Here is a 23,770-nt window from a genome sequence, read left to right on the forward strand (position 1 = left end):
CATACTATTTTTTGTGCTCTTTTTAGGTTGCCGTTGCAATTTTTTCTAGATTTTGCTTCAAACACTGGTATAAATCATTGTCGATATATTAAACTACTTAATAAAGTGCCATTAAAATACATATATTTAATTAAACTGTTTCAAGTATATAGTATTTTTTTTTAAATAAATGTAAAATTGTGAAAAAAATATTTATTTATAATTCATCACGCGTCTTGTTTGCACTGTAAAATATATATGTATAATATTTTAATTTAATATACACACATATATTTATAAATATATATATATAACTAAATTATATTTTTAAGTAATTTTTAAATCTCGTGATTGAAGGCAAAATCATACTCTTATTTTCAAAATATATATTCAAGTATATATGAATACAAATTAGTTGCCTTGTTTTTCTTGTTAGACACAATCGATAATAAATGATCTTGGAGTCGAACTTATGACTAGTTTTTTAGCTAGTCGAGGCCGATACTCGGTACGATTTAGCCGTTGAGACTTTAATCTGAATTACCAAAGAGATTGAAAGCTGGATCCAGCCGAGACGAAGGAAATCCTTCAAAGGTCATTTGTTCTATATTGTAGCCGCATCTACGGCGGCGTGAACGCGTACATAGTCAATCGCGTTACGATTATTATTATTATTATACATATATACCTATATATGCATCGTTTGTATTGTAAATATTAAATAATATAAATATAAACTTGTGGATATATAATATTAGCAATATTCAATTTATGTATCTTATGTCCGAAGTTTGACAATGCGTTGTGTGTGGCGCGTTGTATTCCAATTATTTTTTCTTTAATAATTTTATTATTTAAGATTATTATTATTATTAATTTTTGAATTATTGTACAATGTAAAGTTGTGTCTGAACAAATTAATTCAATAAATCATATAATATTTTTTTGTTAGTTTTTTATTTGTCAATCTAAACCATATACAGTGCTCCTCAAATTACTGAGTATAATTAAATATAAAAAGCAGTAGCTTAAAATATTTGCTGCATATAAAACATGCGATTTGTCTGTTGAGCTAAAAAATGCTAGATTTGTCTGTTGAGCAAAAACTAACTATAGTTTTTGATAAAAATGTATAGTATGCATATATTTAAAATGTATTACTATAGTTATTAATTTTTATATTTAGCGAATAAACGTTTATATTTTATTTATAAATGGGAAATTTTATCATTAGTTTAGGATGTTTATTCATTTATGTGATAGATGTGGTTAGATATAACTATTTTTAATTTAGTAATATTCGTGGTTTATGATAATATTCAACGATTCCTTGCTAACGGAAGATACGAATATTTATGATTAACGATAGTCAAAGTGGTTCAATCTAAAAAAACTTCTTAACATTTTCAATTTATTTGAAAATAGGTTTACAACTTAGCTAAATATTTCCAGAAGAAAACATTTTATATTATTTAAAGTTAGACTTGAAATTTAGATATTTAATGATAAAACTAAATATTGTATTTCATTTATAATATGACACATACACTTAGTGTTCACCACAGGATTTTTGACTCGTGCGATTTTTTCTTTCGCACAAAGATTTCACTCAATAATTTATTTTAGTTCTTAATGCTATTGTTTTACTGAAGTTAATGTACATTATTAAAATCTTTTCAGTTGAATTTTGTTTAACTGTTAAAAATCAAAATGATAATATATCCCTATCTGAATTTACCCCAAAAATGAACATTTTAACCACAATTCTAGTGTAAAACCGCATTTATTATTTTTAGTTTTCGTCAGCTATATATTGTTGATTGTAAGGTACGTACATCAGTTAGTAGCTCAAAATGTATTCTCTAACGTTCTTGTGTTTAGTGATCATATCAGTTGCATCAGCCCAATCAGGATTATGGATCAAAAAAAATACGGAAACCTTGATTATACCATCTTCTATGTCTTCCGTAATGGGTATGTTTAAAAATAAGCTGTTTCAAAACTTGATCGTGTTTTGATTCACTACTTTATGATAAAGGAAATTTCAAAGAGGAATTGATAGAAGGCAACGCTAAATCTATCGAAGAAAAGTTTAAAATTATCAGCGAGTTGATATTGAAATCGGAAAACTTTAATGTGAAGAAAGACGGAAAAGAAGACACGTACACTTATGTTGAATTAATAGATTCAGATAAAAAAAGCACAGGTAATATCGAAGCTTTCGTGATTCAGAGAACGGGAGAGACTATGGTTACAGATAAATACGAGGTTGGCGAAAACGCCAAAGAGGAGAACAGTGCATCTGAAAAACCTGGCGATGTGTCCGAAGATGTTTTACTTAGCATGGGGATTTGGGATAATGAGGATACTGGAGATTCTACTAAAAATATCCATACACGAATCGTTGAAAACGAAGATGAAGAATCGTGCGAATGTACAGAACCGAAAAGTTGCGAAGGAATTTTCATCAGTGCGTAAGTTATTCTCACTTTTTAGCATATTGTGTACAAAGTATTTTTATTAGTAATATTTTATTTAATTTTTAAGAAAAAGTTCTGTAATATATTATACACTAACCAGCGAAAAGAGCAGTTGCCTGATGAAACTGCTTTATGCAATCGTTTCGTTTTTCCCTTTCTCCTTCTACCTCTTCTAACCAAAAATATTTAGACAATACAGGAACAGACTCAAACGTATTTTTCCTATCGAATCTTGTAGATCCTGTTTATATATTTAGCTATCAGTCCAATTCCATTTTATATATTGAAACACAAGTAAAAGTGTATTTTGATTTTTCAGTTCTAAATGTCCGTCTACCCAAACTTGCTGTATTCACAAAGATCATGTCATATATCCAGATTGTAACAAAGGTACCTATATTTTTATGCATTAAAGTATTTAATATTGAGGCAAATTTATTAATATATATGTAAATTGTAGCTGGTACGATCCCAACTTGGAACGTGTTCGTAAAAGGAAAGTTAAATCAATTAGGATTTATAGCTACGATTATACATCCACGTGTCGCAATAGCAACGACAACTGACGCTATGACGTAAATATTTTTATAATACAGACTGGAAACTTTTTTTTTTTAAATAAATTAATTTCAGGTTGGGAAGTGAAATTAGTTTGGTCAAGACGTATGGAACGAATTTCGAAAGGAGGGTTGTAGGACAGATAATACATCACCCTCTAAAGAGTAATAACAACGACAATGATATAGCACTATTGGTATGTTCATAAATAATACTAATTTGAGTAGTAGAAAATGTTTGTATTTTTAAATTATTTTTAGATTTGGGGTGAACCATTGACAATGGCACCTGATGTTATTCCCCTTTGTTTGCCATCGTATATAAGCGTTGGAGCTTTTTCAGATTGCCGAGTCACAAAATTACTCCCAGGTATATTTTTATATTTGTTTAAAAGAACTAGTTGTATATGTAATTGAAACTGGCGTAGAACATGTGCTGAAAGATAAGAGAAATATTTTGTGATTTAAATTTTGATTTAGATTTGACATATATACCTTACAGTGCAAAAAATTCGCGCGCTCCGAAGATGTACACTCAGTGTACATGTAAAAAATAATGATTTGAAATTGGAAAAACACGAATATTATTACTATTAAAGTCAAAAACAAATATTGTTATATAAATTCTGTATAACTAAAGAAATTTTATTTGCAAAAATAATATTAAAAAATCAAGTAGAAAACCTCTGCACAAAAAGATCACTCCCATGCAAAACATAAAAAACCCCGTCTGGTAAAGGGCCTAATATAAGTAGATTTATGTATATAAAATAATATATAATTTTTTTTTTATTATGTTTTTTATAACTTTATATTTTGAAGAGTTTCGATTTTTAATTCTTATGAGCATTTTCAAATTTTAATTTCAATTTTAATTTTTAAATGTTTTATACCTCTTTACTTTACTTTACATTCACTCTAATACAAACGCTGCTTTAATATTTTTTTATTATTTTTAATACAGGTGGTCAACATTTTGAAGAAGAATCTGTATCTATCAACGGCTGCTCAAATGACAATAATACGATTTGTTACGAAGATCAAAGATCCTACGACTGCAGGGTTCGTAATTTTGTCGTCATGTTTATGCTTATTTTATTGATTATTATTCTAAATTAACTATTTTTTTCCATAGAAAATTACAGGGGCGCTGGTTTGCAAGAACCTATTCAAAGAAAACAAGATTGTGGGCTTAACACCTCAAACTACACAGAATCGAACTCCAAGAAGATGTCCATTAGGTGGAAGTAATTTGCAGATGACTAAAGTATCACCAATCTCGTCATGGATTGTGAAGACATTGCAGGAAAATAATATTATACAATAATGTGATTAATCTTGTAGTTGTAGTAGTTGAATATTAACATAAAAATTATATGGATTTCAAAAATATATTTGTACTTCTATTTTCGATTTTTTCCAATATAAATCCTACATAGGATTATGTAAAAGTATTGCTATGTCAACTACTTTCTACAGTGAAATTTTTGCATTGAAAAAATACCGATTTGTTTTGTCGTAGTATCCAAGTCTAGAACTATTGGAGATTCGACTGGATCAGATCGGATGGTCGAAGTTAAAAGCGACTGCTTTTCTCGGACGTCTAAGGATCGTCTCGGCTAATTCAGCGTGGTGAGAGTTTGGCTCAATTATTCAGTCAGAAGCGAAGGGTAGTTATGGATGACGTTTTGCATATAGCATATGAATGAAATGATTCAGTGCGAGTGTTCTGCCGTATATACCTTTAAGAATTTGGGGAAGTGAAACGTCCCTTCCAGTCAAAGCCGTTGATTCGGGGTGGAACCAGACTTTTCATTTTAATTATTATTAGACTGTTTGACGTGTACAACGATGTAACGGTAGAGTGGAAATCGGTACAATTGCTGATGTCATCATTTTATGGAATGGGCAGATATTTGAAACCAATCCTTGTCTTTGTTATAAAGTTGTTATTAGGCTAAAAACATAATGATTTGTTTGTCGTTTGATTTGTTTCGCAACTAATTTCGACGCAATGCTTATGGTGGTCCCGGCGAATGTGCAATATATTTTTTAACGTTCAATAAATGAAACCAGATTATATTGTTAAATATATAATGTAAAAAACGCCACGAATTTATAATTTAATATTATAAGATAGTTTGTCAAGGACCGGCAAACTACAGCCCGCTGCTTATTTTAATCTGGCGCACCAACTAAAACGAGATTTTACACTTCTCAACTCTTTCAAGTGCATAACGGAACGGCCAACCACCGAGTCTAGGAGTTGAGAGATACGACTACATGTGATGCTCCTATTGTAATGTTACGTTCTTATTTTATTATCTGTGGATATTCATCAAGTCACTGTTGAAGCCAGAAAAGAAGAGACGAGTGTACTTTGAATGTCATGATTTTAAAGCAGAGCGGAGTGTGAATTATTTTGTTATAATAATTAAATAACAGAGCATTAAGTTTATTGTGCTATATCCCTATGTCCGTAGTAAAAGGTTACAATATAGGAATTTTTCATTTCATTTCAAAAATTAAAAAAAATGAGGCTCTAACTAAAGTGAGTTTATTTATTTGAGCTCATTTATTAATTAATAAAGGAAAGTCATTTATCGATAGTGAATAAAATAAGGCATGTTTAATTGTTACAGCCGAAAAAATGTAGAAATTATATTTTTTTCAATACACTCGCCTTTCGGCGAGAACAGTTGTTTAAAGGGTTGAGCACATTGTGAGTAACATCAATAGCCAATTAAATAATGGTTTTAAGTGTTTTTTTCGGGCTCACCCGGTAGTTAGCAAAATTTTTTGTCGCTCTTGCTGAATCCAAGTACTCCCAAGGCGCCCTATGTAAAATTATAACAAGTACACTTTGCGAAATAGCGAATATTTTGTATAATTAAAAGGTTAATTAAAAATAGTAACAGTAAGTACCCATTTTTAAAGGTCTATGTAAATATTTAGTTATTAAGTGAGTTACTGTTTTGCACAATATCGTTTATTCGAGGAGTCAATGCTATGTTTGAATTGACTATAAATATTTTGCATGGAACAATATCTCTTACACTATTTCTTACCATATTCTATCCTCAATATCACATATCCGATTCCTTAAATTTATTAATGATGCTAAAGAGCATTTATAGTTTTGCGTTGGTTAACCCAGTCGTGTCCGTTACTCGTGACAGCCCGGGTAGGAGGTCGGGCTTAGCAAATTTTTGATCCCGACTAACTTACCAATATTTAAATTGTCATAATCTGAGAAAAATGTAACAAATAACATTGATCTGAAATTGATTTTCTAACACTTGTATCTCAAGGTTTGAATGAAAAAAAATTATGGCGTAAACGTATATATTTTAAATTAAACATTGTCGTCCGAATATGGAACACTTGTGTTTCTAGCATCGGACACTATAGGTGATTGTGAATATCCGTTCATGGGGAAGTTGCCCATATGGGACATCGGTACAAAACTAGAACTTGGACTGGGCTTAGTGAAGTTCAGAGGTACGCAATGTCTCGCGCTTGGATCCTGCAAAGTCGGAAAGGCCCCGAAAGGTCTGGTCCATTGGTTGGAAGGCACTGGAGCGACTTGGAGCTGATTAGGGCAATTGAAAATCCAGAGACGGTCTCCCAGAAACATGGGTCGTGGAGCAAGGATACCCATACTGCTGTAGTACTGTTGGGCTAGCAGCTCTACATCGTTGGTGTACTTTCGCTTCCATTTCGTCCGTCTGTTTTGGAACCATATTTTTATCTGAAATTTTTACATTTTAAAATTATAATATTGAAGGTAAACGCGTTTCACTATAAATAGTATATTATTTACCTGGGTTTCTGTGAGACGTAATCCTCTGGCAAGTTGAAGTCTTTTGGCAACTGAGAGATACTTGTTCCTTTCGAATTCTGCTTCCAAAGCTTTGATCTGATGAGCTGTGAAAGCTGTTCTGGGCCTTTTCTTTCTATCGTCGTTTCTGTCTTGGCTGTCATCTAAATAATAATAATAGAAAAAGCATTTGAAAAATAGCAAAAATATAGGCTTTATTTATTTGTAAAAAATATCGCGTTGGATTAGGTTGTGCTATATATAATCTTTGGATACGGTTAGAGTGACACATATAAATAATGGGAAACATAAAAGTAAGTTTGTATTCTGTCAATCAAGGTTCAAAACGTTAAGAGTGCTTACGACGCCATTTGGCGTGACCGGTCGTTAACGTGTTATTATTTTTATTGATAGTTGCTTTTATTTACAATAATATAACAATGCCATTTAAACTTTGCAGTCATAAATTTAACGATTCTTTCATCATGTTTCTGCCATAAAATTGTAGTAGTCAAGCATGCATGCGTGCAAGCTTTGCTGTAACAGTGGAGTGCTTTTGTTTCAACCACTGCATTTATACGTCTCGTAATATTAAAATTCTCAATCACATTTATATATTGCGAAAGCACCTGCTTTTGTTGTATTACTTCGAGTCATCTGGAAAATGCCGCAAGAATTTGGTAAATATCTGTATATAAAAGAGTAAGAAAAGTTTTCATTTTAACTTTTTAAAATACGAATTTTAAATTTATTTTTAATTAGGTGCCTGATGTAGTTCCCATTGTTTGATTTTCTGGAGCATTCTCAAACTGCTGAGCAACAAAATTACTAACAGGTATATTTTTATTTCTGTTTAAAAAAACTAGTTGTATATGAAATTTAAACTGGTGCAGAATATGTGCTAAAAGATAAGATAAATATTTCGTGTTTCCAATTTTGATTGAATTTTTTTAGATTTGCCATTTAAATTTATAATGCAAAACAAATCCGCGCGCTCCGTTGATGATTTAAAATTGGAAAAACACAATATGTCATTATAATAATAGTCAAAGTTAAATACATGAACTCAAAAGAAAAACTTGCACTTGAATTTAAAAATGGCTGATTTAACATTTTAAGTGAATATTACTGTTCATTTAAAATTACTACCATGCAATGAGTTTACAGAAAAAAACTATAGTACCACTCAAAATTCCATCGATTTCGATGAAGATGTAAATGTTTTGTTTATCTTGAGAGAATTTTTGACAACAACAGATTTTTCTCTTTGTCATTATTGGATGATTTATTTCATACCAATAGCATGAATCGCCACGGCGAAAGCTCCCGTCAAATGGCACCTAATTAGCGTTCTTTGGCACCGTACCAAAACGCTTAGCGAGCAATTAATGTTGTCGCAATTTGACCGTGTGCCCTCGACTGAGTACAAAGTTATCGTAAATTAAACTTTGCATTGGCACTGTGTCACATTGACGCTAATTAACGACAATTATGACATTTCAGAAGTGACAGAGAGAAAAAAAGCTATAATGTTTATTCATACAATGATAATTAAGGGTCCACAAAAATAATAAAAAAATGCTACGAAAGAAAATACATATATGAATCGAAAAGCATTTTTATGTCGATCAGTTTTATTCTATCGAATGAAGTTTTTTAAGTGATCAATTATGAAGGAAGAACTACATTTAAAAAATAAATTTTTGATTATGAAAAACTATGGTAGAAAAATTCCAAATATTTTTTTGAATTTAGCATACAAAGAAAACTATCAACATAAACTTATCATTTTATCATTTTTCTAGGTTGGACTGTGAATGTGAAACGTTAACAAATAATACAATACAAATTGACCCAAATAAACGTAATTTTATTTTATGTGATTGAGTAAAATTCTACTTTAAAACTTTTTTATTTTCTATTAGGCTCATAATTTTCATTATGTCTGAAATGAAGAAAAGTAATTTTGAAGATGAAAACAGAGAGTTTGAAAGTGAATGGGAAAATTTATATTTTTTTATTTAGATGAAAGACAAAGCTACATGTTTAATTTGTCACTCTACTTCAATATTAATATTGTACCTCATGAACAAAAACATGTAGATTAAAAAAAAATATACTGGCGACGAACGGAAAGTGAATTTACAAATACTTAAAGTCAGTAGTGTAGCTAGGGTATGTGCCGCCCGGGGCAATCCTTAAAATTGCCGCTCCCCCCATACATTTTATGCAGGGTCATAAAATCAGCATTTCTTAAAATAATAAATTGATTATTGTTAAGCTCTTGGTATTCGTAGATTTACATATATTTTAGTTTATTTAGGGTTAAGAACCACACTAGACGATTCCATCGCGAATATGCCACCCCGAAGCAAGTGCCGCCTGGGGCGGCCCGCCCCCTCCGCCCCCCATAGCTACGCCACTGCTTAAAGTAAGACTGCAGAACAAAACGTATTTAATAAACGTCAATGCCAGAACGTAAATATCACATATTATTGGGAAAAAAATGAAGCTACTTTCAGATGGTAAATACACCAAAGAATGCATAAAAGAAATTGCTCCAGAAAAAGTCAAGATTTTGAGCAAATCACATTAAACATAGCTCAAAGAATTAATTAGATTTCAAATGAAATTTGTTCAACGCTGAACATGGTTTCTAATAAGTTTGTGTATATCTTAATGGCTTTAGATGGACTTGCTTGTTTTTAATTTGCATTATTGCCCTCTTTATTTAGAAGAGGTGGTGGGCAAAGTTGTCTACGTTTTGTGAAAATAATTGCTTCTGTTTTAATTCGGTTAAATTTAATTTTCCACGTTTCAAAATATTTATTTATGATTGCAAAAGATTTTTGTAATTTATTGGACATAGATAAACGCGTATTTTTATTTTCAGAATATCGTTCGTATACAAGATAAAGAGGAACGGCCCGAGCAAACTTCCCTAAGGAATTTCAGCTGGACTTTTACGCGGGATCAAGTTTTCATTTTTTAGTGAAACAACATAGCTTCTACTCTTTAGGTATGAGCGTATTAAGTGTAGCAAATAGTCTGGGGTTTTGTTTTTGTACAATTTATGAATCGAAAGCTTTTTCTATATCTAACATTAAAAGTTCCGCACTCTTTTTAATATTAAAATTAGGGCATATATGCTCCGTTATTATTCGCGGAAACCAAACTGTTATAATAATTTTATTCTCCAAAGATTATTTTAAACGCATAAGGATTATTTTCCCAAATATTTTACTATATGACGATAATAAGTAATCGGGTTTGTCGGATCCTTATCGGGTTTTTTATCGGATAAATTTTAGCGGTTTTCCAGACGGTTGGAAAACACCCAAAAGATAAGCAGCCGTTAAAAATGTTTGTTAAGTATTGAACGTGTGGCTTACAGTGCTTTTTTTTTTCCAATAACCCATTTCAGTTGAAATCCACTGGTCTTAATCACCCTGTAGAGAGGAGTGTGCAACAGATCAAATGCATTTAAATAATTTTAAACCTTGATTTTGTAACTGCCGTATTTATGTCATTAATAAATAACGTTTACTATTTGTTATAAATATAATCTATTGTCTTTATACAAAAATACTCATTGGTAGTGAGTCAACAGTCTTTCAAATAAGAAGAACAACACTTTATTCAAGATATAAACGAGTATAAATCACGTCGCGACATCTCCGTTTTAGCGTCTGTTTTTCTTCTTTTTTTTTCACACACCCCTCGCACATTTAATTGGCCTCTTTTTAGTGGAGTAAAAAGTGTGAATCTTCGGTTACAGGACGTGTCCCATTACACGTGGAACTAGAAGAGTATGGATGTAATATGTCACGATAAATCGAGCGTCGAGGCGACGAAACGAGAGCTTCCACTCTAATTATAAACGAAACGAAAGGATGTGCATCATCTTTATATTTTACTAGTTATCTATTCCGAATATTAACATTATATAGACAAAATAATATCATATATTTTTGTACATAATTATATTTTTAACTATGTAAATATATATATAAAACAAACGAGCTGAGAATGACACGAGATGGATGCCAACGGAAGCAATTGTTTCACGGTAAACTGATTGTTCTGACTAATCGCTCGTTATGATCTCTCATTAGGTAATTATTATCTAGTGTAATTTTGTGTGTTTAAATTTAAAACATACAATTTACCGATAACGTAATTCCAAGGATTAGCAAACCGCAGGCTAAGAAAATAAATAATAAACCGACTGCGGTTTAATATAGATAGCACCTAACAAACTTAACCGATATAATATTTTTTATTTTATACATAAATATAAGATAAGATAATGCGCTGAAGAAGCTCATTATTGGATAGTTTTATACTATATATACGACCTTGCCCAATTTTAATTAATTATCACAATAATCATCCGTAAGATTAGGAAAATCTAAGTAAACCCAGAGACGGCATTTCTTCTCGACTTTTTATAACAATATTAAGATTTATAATAAACTAGAAACGTATAAAGTATATATAAACCAAATTTTGACCAATAGAAGAGAAGTCAACAATCCATGTCAAAAGCTATAATGTCAGTGGGAACGCACGGTAACGAGCGTTCCTACTAAAATATCATAAAATATTAAAATAATAAAAGTACGACTTCCAAAAAATATATCCAAAACAAATATTGATCAATAGCAGAGCGCAAAAAAATTAACTCTTCTCAGAAGTCAAAAATAAACGTCAAAAGCAATAAATTCGTGCCGTCACTGTAATAGTGGGTAGGCTCGGTAATCTAGCGTTCACACTACGACTTTTATAATAATATTACAAATTAAATGAGGAACATTTAAACCGAATTTTGACCAATATGAGAGCGTAAAAAACAATTATCACTTCTCAGAAGTCAAAAATTCACGTCAAAAGCAATAAAATCGTGCCGTCGTAGTCACAGTGGGAACGCTCGTTGCCGAGCGTTCCCACTGTGACGACGCCGACACAATTTTATTGCTTTTGACGTGAATTTTTGACTTCTGAGAAATGATAACTGTTTTTTGCGCCCTCCTATTGATCAAAATTCGGTTTGAATATACTTTAACCAGTACTCTAACCAATAATATCGATAAGGATAGTTCACATATTTTTAAAACACGTGTGAGACAAACTATGGAGTAAGCTGCTGAAAGTATGTAGCTGTAAGTAGCTTCTGAATTGATATAAAAAATTCACAAAAGCCAAATAATATATAAAAATATATGAAAAATAAATGAACAAAATTCAAAGTGTTAAAATATTTTTTTTTCTATATTTTACTATAAATGCAATATAAAATAATAATAAATAAGAAAGCAACAGAAAGAATCATGGAAAAATACTTAAAATAACTCACTGCAAGGTGTGTAATAACAAATTAATAAATGTGTCGAAATTTACTCTCATATTCAAAGTGTTAAATGACTTTTCTCGCTAAATTCAAAGGCGGGGACAAATGACTCCACCTGTCCCCCCCCCCAATGACGTTCCTGGGTAAACCTAATCTGTGATGATAAATCGGAATTTTAAGTATATAATAATCACTAATTAAGAGACCCAAACACGACAGAAATTTAATTAAAAAAACACTAAGGTCCATATGATATTCGAACCCAGGTCTTTCAGGTCAATAGGCAGAGACTTATACCAGTCGTTTATTGTGCTGGTCATTTTTATTTGTTTACTTATTTATTTTATTAATTTATTTAGTTGTTGCAGCAAATATTTTATACACTAAACAAATGTTATCAAAACATGAAATAAACATAAACATAATGTCAACTTTTCCTTTATAGATAGTTAGCCTAATAATCTAAAATGTTGTAGATTAAGGTTAAGTACCTACTTAATATTATAAAAATGTATTACACAAAAAAATTATGTAAACCTATTAACAAATAAAGAACCTGTTAAATTTAATAATATTTTTATAATGAAGAAGAGCTAAAAAACTAGTGTAGATTATAGAGCTATAAGTAAATAAAAATATACTCATAAATAAATTATTAGCAACAGTATTCTTAGCAGTAAGAGTGTAAATATCTATTGATAATAAAATTTAGTTCACTCACTACATTATATATAATTCATAGAAAAGTAATATTTAATTCATAGAAAATAGCAAAACAGACTCTATTCATACACAGATTAAAAACAAGAGTGATAATTAAAATTAGTTTCAAGCTAATAATATAAATAATAATTATGTATTATTTTATTTTACTTTGTAAAAGTTTTTTGTAATTTTTTTATGTTTTTGTTACTATTAGTCTTTTTAATTTCCCTTTGTAAGCCACAGGTTTTATACATTTAATTTTAATGCATATATTTTCCGGTATTTAAAATTCAATGCTAAAAGTTTATTTATAAAAAAAAAATGTTAATCGTAATAAATAACTCTTTCATATCTTTTTGATATTGCTAAAAGTAAAGAAAATATCATCGAGAATTCCACTATGCCATTTATTAAAAAATGGACCAACCTATTTTACTTACAGTATCTATTATCTGCACTAGTTTCCGGGTATGTATTTAATTTTAGGCATTTTAAGCTACTTTTAAATGCGGAATCTAATGTGCTTTATAGTATTTTAAGTGCATGTTTATCCTAGTAATTACCGACAAGGTGACGACGCGCGTGTGAAAACAAAATGGCGTCTAGCTCGTAAAACAGCGAACGTCCTGTAAATTTTCCGCTCTCGTCTGTTGTGACATCGTACGACAATTACACAAATACCAAAAGTCTAAACAGCTCAGAGTATATCAAACGAAAAAACGACGCTGATAAATTTTACCGACGGACACTGAAAAACCAACGACAGAGTCAGATTAGTTAAGGAAAATCTTTGATTAAAAACCGTGAAAAATTATGTTTATTAAAAAAATATAAAATTATAGCGTGTAATTATAATTAAAATTCGATTCAGTTACTTTTGTAATTAATTAAAAACCTTTAAACAACGATTATATTACTATACCGTGTCCAGTAATAGTTTACTAATGTTGATTATATATTTCAGTATTTATAGTATTTTTAATTGATTTGTTCAAAGTTTATTAAATTTTGACTAATTTTGTTTTGTTAACTGCGATGGGAAATTGTGATTAGATTAGTACAAAGATTTTAGATGTAAAAATTGTAAAATTCATTTTAGAAAATACTTTTTAAATATATAAATATATTGGTCTTTATAAGAGGCCAAAAAAATTACACTTCAGTTAATTTATTAGATATTTTTAACTTTAAAATGAGTAAAACAAGCTAATAAATATTATGAGAAGTTTTTGTTTCCAAAATAGGGTAATAAATAGCCAAAGAAGATAAAAATTCGAAGAGGCGAAAAGTACATGGGAAACACAATCATAACATACTAAGCAGGTAGTGAGACGCAAGGCTGTGAAACAGTGACATTTTATTAATTATAAATTATTATTAAAACTATATTATCAATAGATGCTACTATGCACAACCTACTTTCATTTTATTTTAATTTCAAGATTAGGAAAATCTAGGAAAACTTATTCATATATTAGTCACCGACTATACCACTAGTTGATCAGCTGGATAGACCTGTAATAATCTAATACTTGTGGTGTGGTGAAAAGCATCTCATCGACTGAACGGCGAGGACATGGAGAGGTAGCGTCCGTTACGCCATATTTTTTACACTTTTCCAGGGCTGTTCGAGAAGCTGTTCCCGATGGAATTCGGGGCTTCTATTTTGGCGGGCATTAGTCAGCTACGCGTCCGTATGTAGACCATGTCTACCGAAACGCTAATGCGTTATCAGATAAATCTCCGGTTAGACGCAGCGTCAGCGATGAGACAGTTTAACGACGGCGTTTAAATCGCTGCCCGCTAATTGCCCCCTGATTGATTGCCCCTGCGGTCGCACTAAATCGTTTATCCAAATTACACACCGGACTTATTTACGGACCGACACTATTTATATTTTTCTCGGAGAGACCAATTAAGCAATTAACTCTGTTGACTGAGAAGCTCTATTTGGGAAGTAGGCGATAGTAGATGGCTTGAAAATAGTGGGGTGGATGCGCAATGTAGCTTTAGACTGAAAATCTATAAAATATCTTTAGATAAATATGCAATATAATTTAAAATATGCGCAACGCAAAACTGCTTCCTGGAGAGAGGAGATACAAGGTGACTCATCTATTAACATTTTGATAAAGTTTTAATCACTTAGCAATTATTGTAATAATTCATTTAAATACACAAGACATAAATTAATAGTGAATTTTTTTATGGTATATACAAAAAATACTAATAATAACTTAATTAGTGTTTATAGTGTTATTATTAAAATTTAATAATAACATTATAAACACAGTAAAGCAATTTTAGATGTAAATAAATCAATCAATTAGTATGTATTTTCAGTTCTAGATAATTTTTTTATTATAGTTAAAAGTAAATGAATTTTTGTTTTTAAAAAACAAACACAAAAATCTGAATTTAAAAATGAATTGTTTTTAAATACAATATATAATATTATTATATATAAAAAATATACACAGAAGAAAAATAAAAACAGCAATTATATTAAAACGCAATGTCTTCGCTTATTTCCAAATGTAAACAAAAAATAAGTAAGTAGCATAAATTAGCAATTAACGTTTTTACTAAAAAAATTAAATCAAAAACTACTAAAAATAAGTGTATAAATTTATGTTACAGACAAAGTATTAATTTCGATAATGCATACATTAACTACGGAACGTATGCACTCTCAAATCACTTTTATGAACAATGTAACTAGTTTTTGTATGCTCTCACAGTTTGGTGTTTGTCAAAGTATTCAAAATGATCATCTAACAATGGAGCTGCTATATTAAAAAAAACTTGAATAGAACATGGATATAATAGAAGGGATAAATTATGAAAAAAATCACAATTATCTTTTTAATTACACATATAAAAATAAATGTATTTGAATAAAAAATCATTATTATTTTTGCAAAAATTTAAAATAGAAAAATAAACATAATTTTGAAAAATTATTTTCAATGCATATAAAATATATTTTTTAATAAAAATATATAATAAATAGAATAATTTTATTATTTTTCAACACATTGTTTTAATAAAAAAAATGAGCACTAAATAAATATAATTATGTTCAATAAAAAAATATTAGATTGAAGAACATTTTATTTGTAGTGTGATCTAAAATGAATAATATGTGCATTATAATAAATAAACTGTGCATTAGCTTTGTCGTAACCAACGACCGACAAAGCAGCATTGATTCTGGTCAGTACTTGGATGGGTACCATTTGGTGACACACCGTGTATAACTGTTCTAACCAACGTTCATTTTTTTATTGACTCTATAACCATTTTTGGATGGACAGGTGATTAACTTATCGCATTATGGCCAATAACACCTGGTGTATCATTTTTATAATTGCTTATATTTTCTTTCTACATTCCATTATTATATTTAAAGCAAAGGTTTGCTTCTGTGTATATAATTTATTTATTTTTTTAATCTTGAAGTGATTAAAACATACACATTTTAAAATACATATATTTCCTGATTTTTTAGTCACTACCATATTATTTATCAATAAAAAAGAACATTGTGTAAACTTTATTTCAACAAAGTCATACAAACAACAACTGAAATAAGCGGTTCTGTGAAATCATTCGCCTTATTCATTGTAGAATATTTTCAGCAATTCTAAATACCATCGATTCTAAGACCAACATCGAATTCATAGACAAAAAAAAATTAATAAATCAATATTTCATAAAATGAATGACGTTTTCGAGAAATAACTTCTTGTAACTAGCTCATGTCGGAGAGTTCACACATTCCCTAGTTAAAGCATACACGGTGCATGCATTATCAAGTGAACAGATACACAAAACGTAGCATTGTAAGCTTTGACTAAAACTTAGTTAATGCATACTTTGGTTAATCATTGTATACTTTTCGAAATTTAACACTTTTACTGTAAAATATATAATACAAACAAGTAATTCAAAGATTTTTAATTGTTATCTTAGAAAAATTAAGTTAACAAGCGCAGTGTCGCCTTACACAGTATTGCACTCAATTAAAAAATATTAATTTATACAAAAACTCTTCAAAAAAACAATTGAAAAATTTGGATTTTTTGGGAAATAATCGCGAATTAAGTCAATTTTGCAAAAAATTATAATTATAGTCAACTAAAAATTGCTGAAAACACCTGTCTCTAGTTATTATCATAATTTAAAAATAATGATTCATAATTTAAAAATAATGCGCCTTTTTTAGGGCTTATTGTCTTGATTTTTGCACAATTTGGTGCATGTTCATGAAATTTTCTGAGGGGATATATATATTTTTTTTCAGGGTATCAGAGTGTAATGAAATGGATGACAATCAAAATAGTACATATTTTTTGATTATTGTTTTAAGGTTTTAAAGAGTAACTATACAACTTTTATGTATGCTATGCACTTTTGAAAAGCAAACAACGCGAGAATAATATAATTAGTGAATTTATGAATATAATAACTGTGTTTTTTAGAGTACTTAAAAATAATAATTATATAAATACCTCAGGGTCTTAGTGTGCAACTGAACAAATCGATAACATTTAATATAGCCCGCATTTTTTGACTTTCGTTTCAAGGTCCTAATGTGTAAAATAGGAACGTTAATATTTGATTTGTAAATTTGTATATTAATGAAATATGAATTAAAAAATATTATACTTACTTTTGAGTAATAAATAACGCGAGAGTAATATAAATATTGAATTTAATAATTATAACTGTAATTTTTCGAATACTTAAAAATAATTATTGTATATTTTCATCAAGGCAACTGAACAAACAAATGACATTTAATATTATAGTACACATTTTTTGATCTATGTTTCAAAGTCCTAAAGGGTAACTAAGCAACATTAATATTTTATCTGTTCATTTGTGACAAATAAAATACGAATTAAAAAAATATTATACTGACTTTTGAATAATAAATAACGTGAGAAAAATATAAATATTGCATTTATAAATAATAGTAACTATAATTGCATGTTTTAGAATTCGCAAAAATAATCATTGTGTATTTTCCTAAGGATCTTAGAGTGCAACTGAACAAACGGAAGACATTTAAAATAATACAATTTTATCTATCTGTTTTAAGGTCCTAAACGGTAACTAAGCAACATTAATCTGTTTATATTGAATAGCTTGAGATCAATATAATAATTATAACGGTATTTTTTCGAGTTCATAAAAATAACCATAGTAAGTCAAATGTAATAATTCATTTTTAAAAACCTACTAAAATCTTATGATGATTATTATGAATATATTGGCTTTTGCGAGTAAATTATTACGAATATAATTTATTTTTAAAAATAATATATATTATTAAATATTAGGGTTTGTCTATAGATTCATAGAAGGTTTCTGTAAAAAAATTGTAAATAACTTATAAATTACGCCGGAAATTTAAAATGCAGGAGAAAAAATTCGAATAAAATAAATTTATAATTCTGATTAATTAAATTTAATTATTATGTATTTTTTCCTAACACAGTTTATTGTAAAGTAATATAAATTATATTTGTTTCATACTATAGTGATTACCTTTTGTGCTAATATTTAATTGCTAATAATTGTGCAATTAACTAGGTATCATAAATTATTATCTAGCAAATATAGAATAATCATTTGCACCTTATATTATATAAGTAAAAATACATATTATAGTAATGTATAATATTACATACCAAAATTATCGTTTTCAATATCGACATCAGATATATTAGCAGTTATTCCACATTCGTCGGTCATTTCTTCTACTCTTCCTCTTTCTTGAACATCCGACAGGTTCGCCGAAGTTCTTCCAGTGATGATTTCTTCAAAGTCTTCATTGTCTAAATCCGAATTCGACAAACTAGCGACGTCTGAGTCGACTTTAAAGCTTTCTACTTCTTCCATTTCAGTTTTTGCACCCTCTTTTCGAGCTTCAGTCTTGACTTCATCTTCTGCAAAATCTTCGTAAGCACAACTGGAAAACTTGGGCCGACACTGCCATTGTCCACAATCACCGAACTGTTCTTTGCGCGAGCTTCCTGCGAACTTCTTCTCGGACAAAAGGCTCTCTATGGAGAATGAAATTTTGGACGCACCACTGGCGGATTCTTTTCCAGGTTTGATGCACTCTTCTATGGCTGTAAAGCTTTCGCAAGGACTGCAATTGTTTTTCTCGTCCATCGCGAAGATTGTTGGTCAGAAAAGCGGGTGCCAAAATTATAACTTGTTCGTTCCGAAGCTGGTCCAACCAGACTGTCTGCTAATTGAACCGTTTAGCCCCCGCCAAACCACTAATGTGCCATCTTCATTTGTCTCATCTTTGTAGGGGTCGTACATCTTTGGTTTTTGAACGATTAGTTAAAAGAAGTTTCATCTCATTTTAAATAGACTTTTTAAAAAAAATATACAATTAATATTTTTTTCCTTTCCAATTTTTAATTTTGCACATTTCTCCGCAACAATATTAAAATTACTCAATTTATTTATAAAGATCCATATTGATTCGAGCTGAATAATTAATATTTATTTTAAAAAAAAATTCAGTATTTTTCAATACTTTCCTTGACAATATATCAGTGAATTGATAATAAATAGAGCTAATTAATATTCAGCAATCTTCTTATCTTTAAATTATTTATAACAACCATTGATATGTTAGCTTATTGCAGATAAAAAAGCAGTTACAGAAAAAACACTTTGTAATAACTGTGGACTTTTTCAATGATATTGATTTTTCTATAAATTTTAAATAAATACAAAAATATCTCAAAAGTCATTTATCACATTGATACTGATACATATTGTTGACAATAAAGCAAACAAAAACACAAACTAAATGAGTCATTTCGTTAGTAGCAATAAATAAATTGAAACTTTGTACTAATTTAAAACTTAAAATATTAAATGCTCATTTCTCGTTGGTCACTTTGGTCAACAATTTTTCCAGAAATGAGAATTTTTTTGAGATTCCTAGAGAAATTTTGATTTATATAAAAAAATATGTAATACACAGTAAATATTTATATTGTTACAGTATACATATTTGTATATGAAAAATCGTTTTACTGATTCACTTACAACAATTTAGATTATTATTTATGCATGTCAATTATATTATAGTTAATAAATAAAATAATAACGAATGCAAAAAATGGTAAAACATTTATTAAAATATTCAAGTATATAACTGTTACAATATAAATTTATTTAGAATTTTTTATAAAAAATATTATTATAATTCTGAATAAAATATTTTCTGCAGGTCTATCTAATTATCTGTCATTTTTGCTTGTATTTAAAGAAAAACTAATAACATATTTTCGTATGATTTATGTAGAATTTATCTAAAATCATTATCAGTAAAATAGTAATACTTGCATTCTTATTTTTTTTGACCGACAAATGTTTGTTAATCGTAATTCTTAAATTTGGGTCATAAAAATTATTATGCCAAACAATGTTTTTATAGTGCTAATCAAATATCTCTGCCCCTTTTTTAACTACCTGCTTTGAACGAAGCAATGAATTTAGCAAATTTATAACTTCTACTTATTTTAAAAATAGCATCGGCTCTAAACCATATTTTTAGCAAAAATCTATTTTATGAGAATTCTAGAGAAACTCTAATTTTGTATTTTTCTCGTGAAATTATCGGAAAGAAGCGCTAAAAACAGGGTCAGATTTATCTATAGGCTAAAAGTTTAGGGCCTTCTAATCCAGGGGTCTCTCGCCGAGGTGAATAATGGCAACAATTTGGATTTTTAAATAACATCATTTATTTTTTGTCTTTTAGAACTATTAACAAATTATAACATGCTCATATTAATCAGCATTGAAATTCATGGTAAATAAAACTAAGGACGTAATTGTGGCTGACGTGGTAAAGACACTTCTGATGACAAAATATTATTTTCCCGAAAATTTATATTCATTGTAAAAAAACCCATTAAAATTGGTTATTGCATTAGTTCTATATAATGTTATCTTATATTTATGCAATCTTTTAATAACAATATACTGTATTTAGCAATAAAATCTTATGTCCTTAAGTATTTTGTTACTTTTAATATTGCCATTACTATTATTATTATTAATATTATATTTTTCGTGTCCATGGCATAGTTTAAATTCGGCTCTGGCTATAGGTATATGATGTGTTCATATTGCGCTTCAGTTCTTAAAACTGGAAATTGTTTAAGCCGTGTCTTTTGATTAAATTTATTAGTGCTACAACACCATTCACAAATCTCTGTCTCTTTCTTAGCTACCTGCTCTGAATGCAGCTATGGATTTAGCGGATTTAAGCATATCACTTGTTTTAAAAACTGCAGCTGTTGTTAACAACTTAAAAAATCAAAAAAAAATCTAGAAGAAACATATTATTCAATGTCTTCATATTGTGCTTAATACTGTAAATTGTTTATACCGTGTATTTTAATACATGTTTAAATTATTGAAACAACGATTTCTTATTGGAGCTTCATAACTCAAATATATATTTTTTGGTGTAATCAGTTGTAATACTTGTCTCTTTTTTAACTACCTGCTTTGGACGCAGCTGTGAATTTATCTGATTTAAAACTACTAATTGTTTTAAAAGTTGCAGCGGCTGTGAATTATTTTAAAATATTCGTATAAATTTATATTTGACAATAAAAACATTTAGAATTTTTTTCGGGATGAAACACTATATATGATGTCTTCATATCGCACTTCATGTTGTTCAGTTCTTAAAAATATATGGTTGTGACACAATCTATTATTGGTACAACACAATTTACAAATTGAGCCAGTTTAAAAAAATGAATAATACAGCAATAGTTCATTGGAGCTACATAACTTAATTTTTTGACCACTCATATCTGTTATATTACTTTAAAAATCTGTCTACAACTATACTACTTAGAAAGTGGGTGATTTTGAAGGAAATGTTCCGCTCCTTTTATTTATTGTATGTATAAAATTTTTAAAGAAACACATACTTGAAATACATCAGTATACATACATCTCAAACAACTGTAGTTTATTTCATATTCATACAAGTATACATTTCGGTTATCGCGATATATTTATATTACTTCAATTGCTTGATATACTATGCTACTAAAAAGCTATAAGTCATGTGTGGTTTTTTCTTTTCATGTACACATTATTCAATAAAAATATTTAAGTTACAAAACCAAATGTTTGCGCCGTCTATTTTAAATGGGCGTATCTGAAAAAATAATTAATTAGTCTACTAATTCACCGAAATATACCATTCAAACCACATTAAACCTTGATGCACCGTACCCAAGCACCAAAATGGCAAGATTAGATCTGATGCTTTATTTGTCTTCAATATTTGAGTACTCTTCGACGGACCAATCGCAGCATTCGAAGGCGTGTCGGCCAAATTTCTCTCGACTCCAATTTGGAACGACACGAGACGCGGTGCTAATTATTTATCATCATAAATAACGCGTAATTGCCTTGCTGTTATTTTGTAGCTTTTTCAAAGACGAATTTATTGCAGGAGATTTATATATGCGAATACTTTGCTCCGCGTAAATATCGGAAATTTATTCGACCGCATACGTCATGCGGAACTTCAAAGAATTACGAATGGGGGCGATTGAAAATTTTCATTCTTGTCAGATTCCCATTAAAAATCTGTTGTTACACTTTGTGTGGCTCGTGAATACAAAATGATGTATTTTTCGCTTAATTTTGATTAAAGTATTTCAGTATTTGTGTGTTTAAAGATATTCAGGATAAGAAAAAAAAACGTATGTCAATGCTATAGAGAAAAAATTAAAGCACTCAAAAAGCTCAATTCAAGTATTTCTATTGCTGTGCCTAAAACTTATATAAAGGTTGTACTTTTCAAATCTCTCGTGAACTATTAATTGTACCAAAGAACAATATTATGATATCACATCTAAAGTAATTGCATACAAAATTGGAAAAAATGCTGATGATTAATGTTACAAAAACAGTAAATTTTGATTTTCGATAAAAAGCAATTAAAAACCTATAAACTTATTTTATTAAATCTACATACTATAATATAAAGCATTTTTATAATATATACATACATAAATCTTTTAAAAAAGCTTAAAAATTAATAAAACTATCTGAGAAAAATTTTACTTGAAATTTTTTATTCTTGTCAGATCCTCTTGATGTTCTGTATATTAATTCCCTTGAAATTATAAATTGCAACCATTTGTGAAACACAATAGTAATGTAAAATATATTAGCTGTGTAATAAGACAAAATATATATTGATTAATATATTTATAGAAGCTGTTCTGACCTATCGGCCAAGCGTTTATTTTTATTACTAATTATTACTGAATTAATATTTGCTATTTATAATTTAAATAATTACTTTAGCACTGTAGAATCTGGTCGTCTTCGAAGATCAGGTTGAACTCAGGTTTTCGAATCTCGTAACTGGATCAGGGTTGACGTAAAGGGGGAAGCGGCTGCTACTTCATGCGAAAGCTCACATGAACTCTCGTGTGTCCTAAGTCGGTAGTATCTGGTGGTAGTTCTTGACAGAAATATTTTATATACGCTGGTCGTGATAGAGAAGGAATTTTGATATTTTGGCAAATCAAATATTTAAAAACTAGGCATTTTTAAAAAATTAAAAAAAAAAAATTAATTTTTGTAATGCAGGTCTAATCTGTATGGATTTGCAAAGTGTTTTTTGTTTGTTATTTTGTTTGTCGGCTATTAGTTGTTATTGCCATTATTGTTATAAATAACACAAAGATAACAAGATAAATCTCGCAAAACATAAAATAGCACAATTAGGCTGTAGATAATGTAGCGTTACATAGACTTAAGAAATTAAACACAACTTTGTTTTATGTTATTTTAGTAT

At 29.2% G+C, this 23,770-nt stretch overlaps 2 protein-coding genes across 2 annotated transcripts; one reads left to right on the forward strand and one right to left on the reverse strand.

The window, feature by feature from the left end:
• The first annotated feature begins 1,801 nt into the window (after nt 1-1,801).
• On the forward strand, nt 1,802-4,406 carry LOC148228987 (uncharacterized). The gene is made up of 8 exons (XM_088199046.1): nt 1,802-1,953; nt 2,018-2,453; nt 2,779-2,849; nt 2,920-3,034; nt 3,093-3,213; nt 3,278-3,386; nt 3,981-4,078; nt 4,152-4,406. The coding sequence occupies exons 1-8, from the start codon at nt 1,833-1,835 to the stop codon at nt 4,341-4,343; spliced, it is 1,263 nt and encodes a 420-aa protein (XP_088055172.1). The 5' UTR covers nt 1,802-1,832; the 3' UTR covers nt 4,344-4,406.
• Nucleotides 4,407-6,347: 1,941 nt separating this feature from the next.
• Nucleotides 6,348-19,194, reverse strand: LOC148228988 (uncharacterized). Its single transcript, XM_088199541.1, has 3 exons — nt 18,591-19,194; nt 6,840-7,000; nt 6,348-6,767 (listed from the first exon to the last, which is right to left on the reverse strand). The coding sequence occupies exons 1-3, from the start codon at nt 19,075-19,077 to the stop codon at nt 6,372-6,374; spliced, it is 1,044 nt and encodes a 347-aa protein (XP_088055667.1). The 5' UTR covers nt 19,078-19,194; the 3' UTR covers nt 6,348-6,371.
• Between the last annotated feature and the right edge of the window lie 4,576 nt (nt 19,195-23,770).

This window comes from Plectrocnemia conspersa, unplaced genomic scaffold, assembly GCF_051122295.1.
Source record: "Plectrocnemia conspersa isolate PC_06_02 unplaced genomic scaffold, ASM5112229v1 ptg000012l, whole genome shotgun sequence".
In the NCBI taxonomy this organism is placed as follows: domain Eukaryota; kingdom Metazoa; phylum Arthropoda; class Insecta; order Trichoptera; family Polycentropodidae; genus Plectrocnemia; species Plectrocnemia conspersa.

What these genes read in the sequence shown, in the direction of transcription:
- LOC148228987 (XM_088199046.1), top strand. Translation starts at nt 1,833, where the DNA reads ATGTATTCTCTAACGTTCTTGTGTTTAGTGATCATATCAGTTGCATCA. An exon ending in TTCTATGTCTTCCGTAATGG is followed by an intron (nt 1,954 to 2,017) that starts GTATGTTTAAAA and finishes TTTATGATAAAG; the next exon opens with GAAATTTCAAAGAGGAATTG. An exon ending in GAAGGAATTTTCATCAGTGC is followed by an intron (nt 2,454 to 2,778) that starts GTAAGTTATTCT and finishes TTGATTTTTCAG; the next exon opens with TTCTAAATGTCCGTCTACCC.
- LOC148228988 (XM_088199541.1), bottom strand. Translation starts at nt 19,077, where the DNA reads ATGGACGAGAAAAACAATTGCAGTCCTTGCGAAAGCTTTACAGCCATA. An exon ending in TATTGAAAACGATAATTTTG is followed by an intron (nt 7,001 to 18,590) that starts GTATGTAATATT and finishes ATTATTATTTAG; the next exon opens with ATGACAGCCAAGACAGAAAC. An exon ending in TACGTCTCACAGAAACCCAG is followed by an intron (nt 6,768 to 6,839) that starts GTAAATAATATA and finishes TAAAAATTTCAG; the next exon opens with ATAAAAATATGGTTCCAAAA.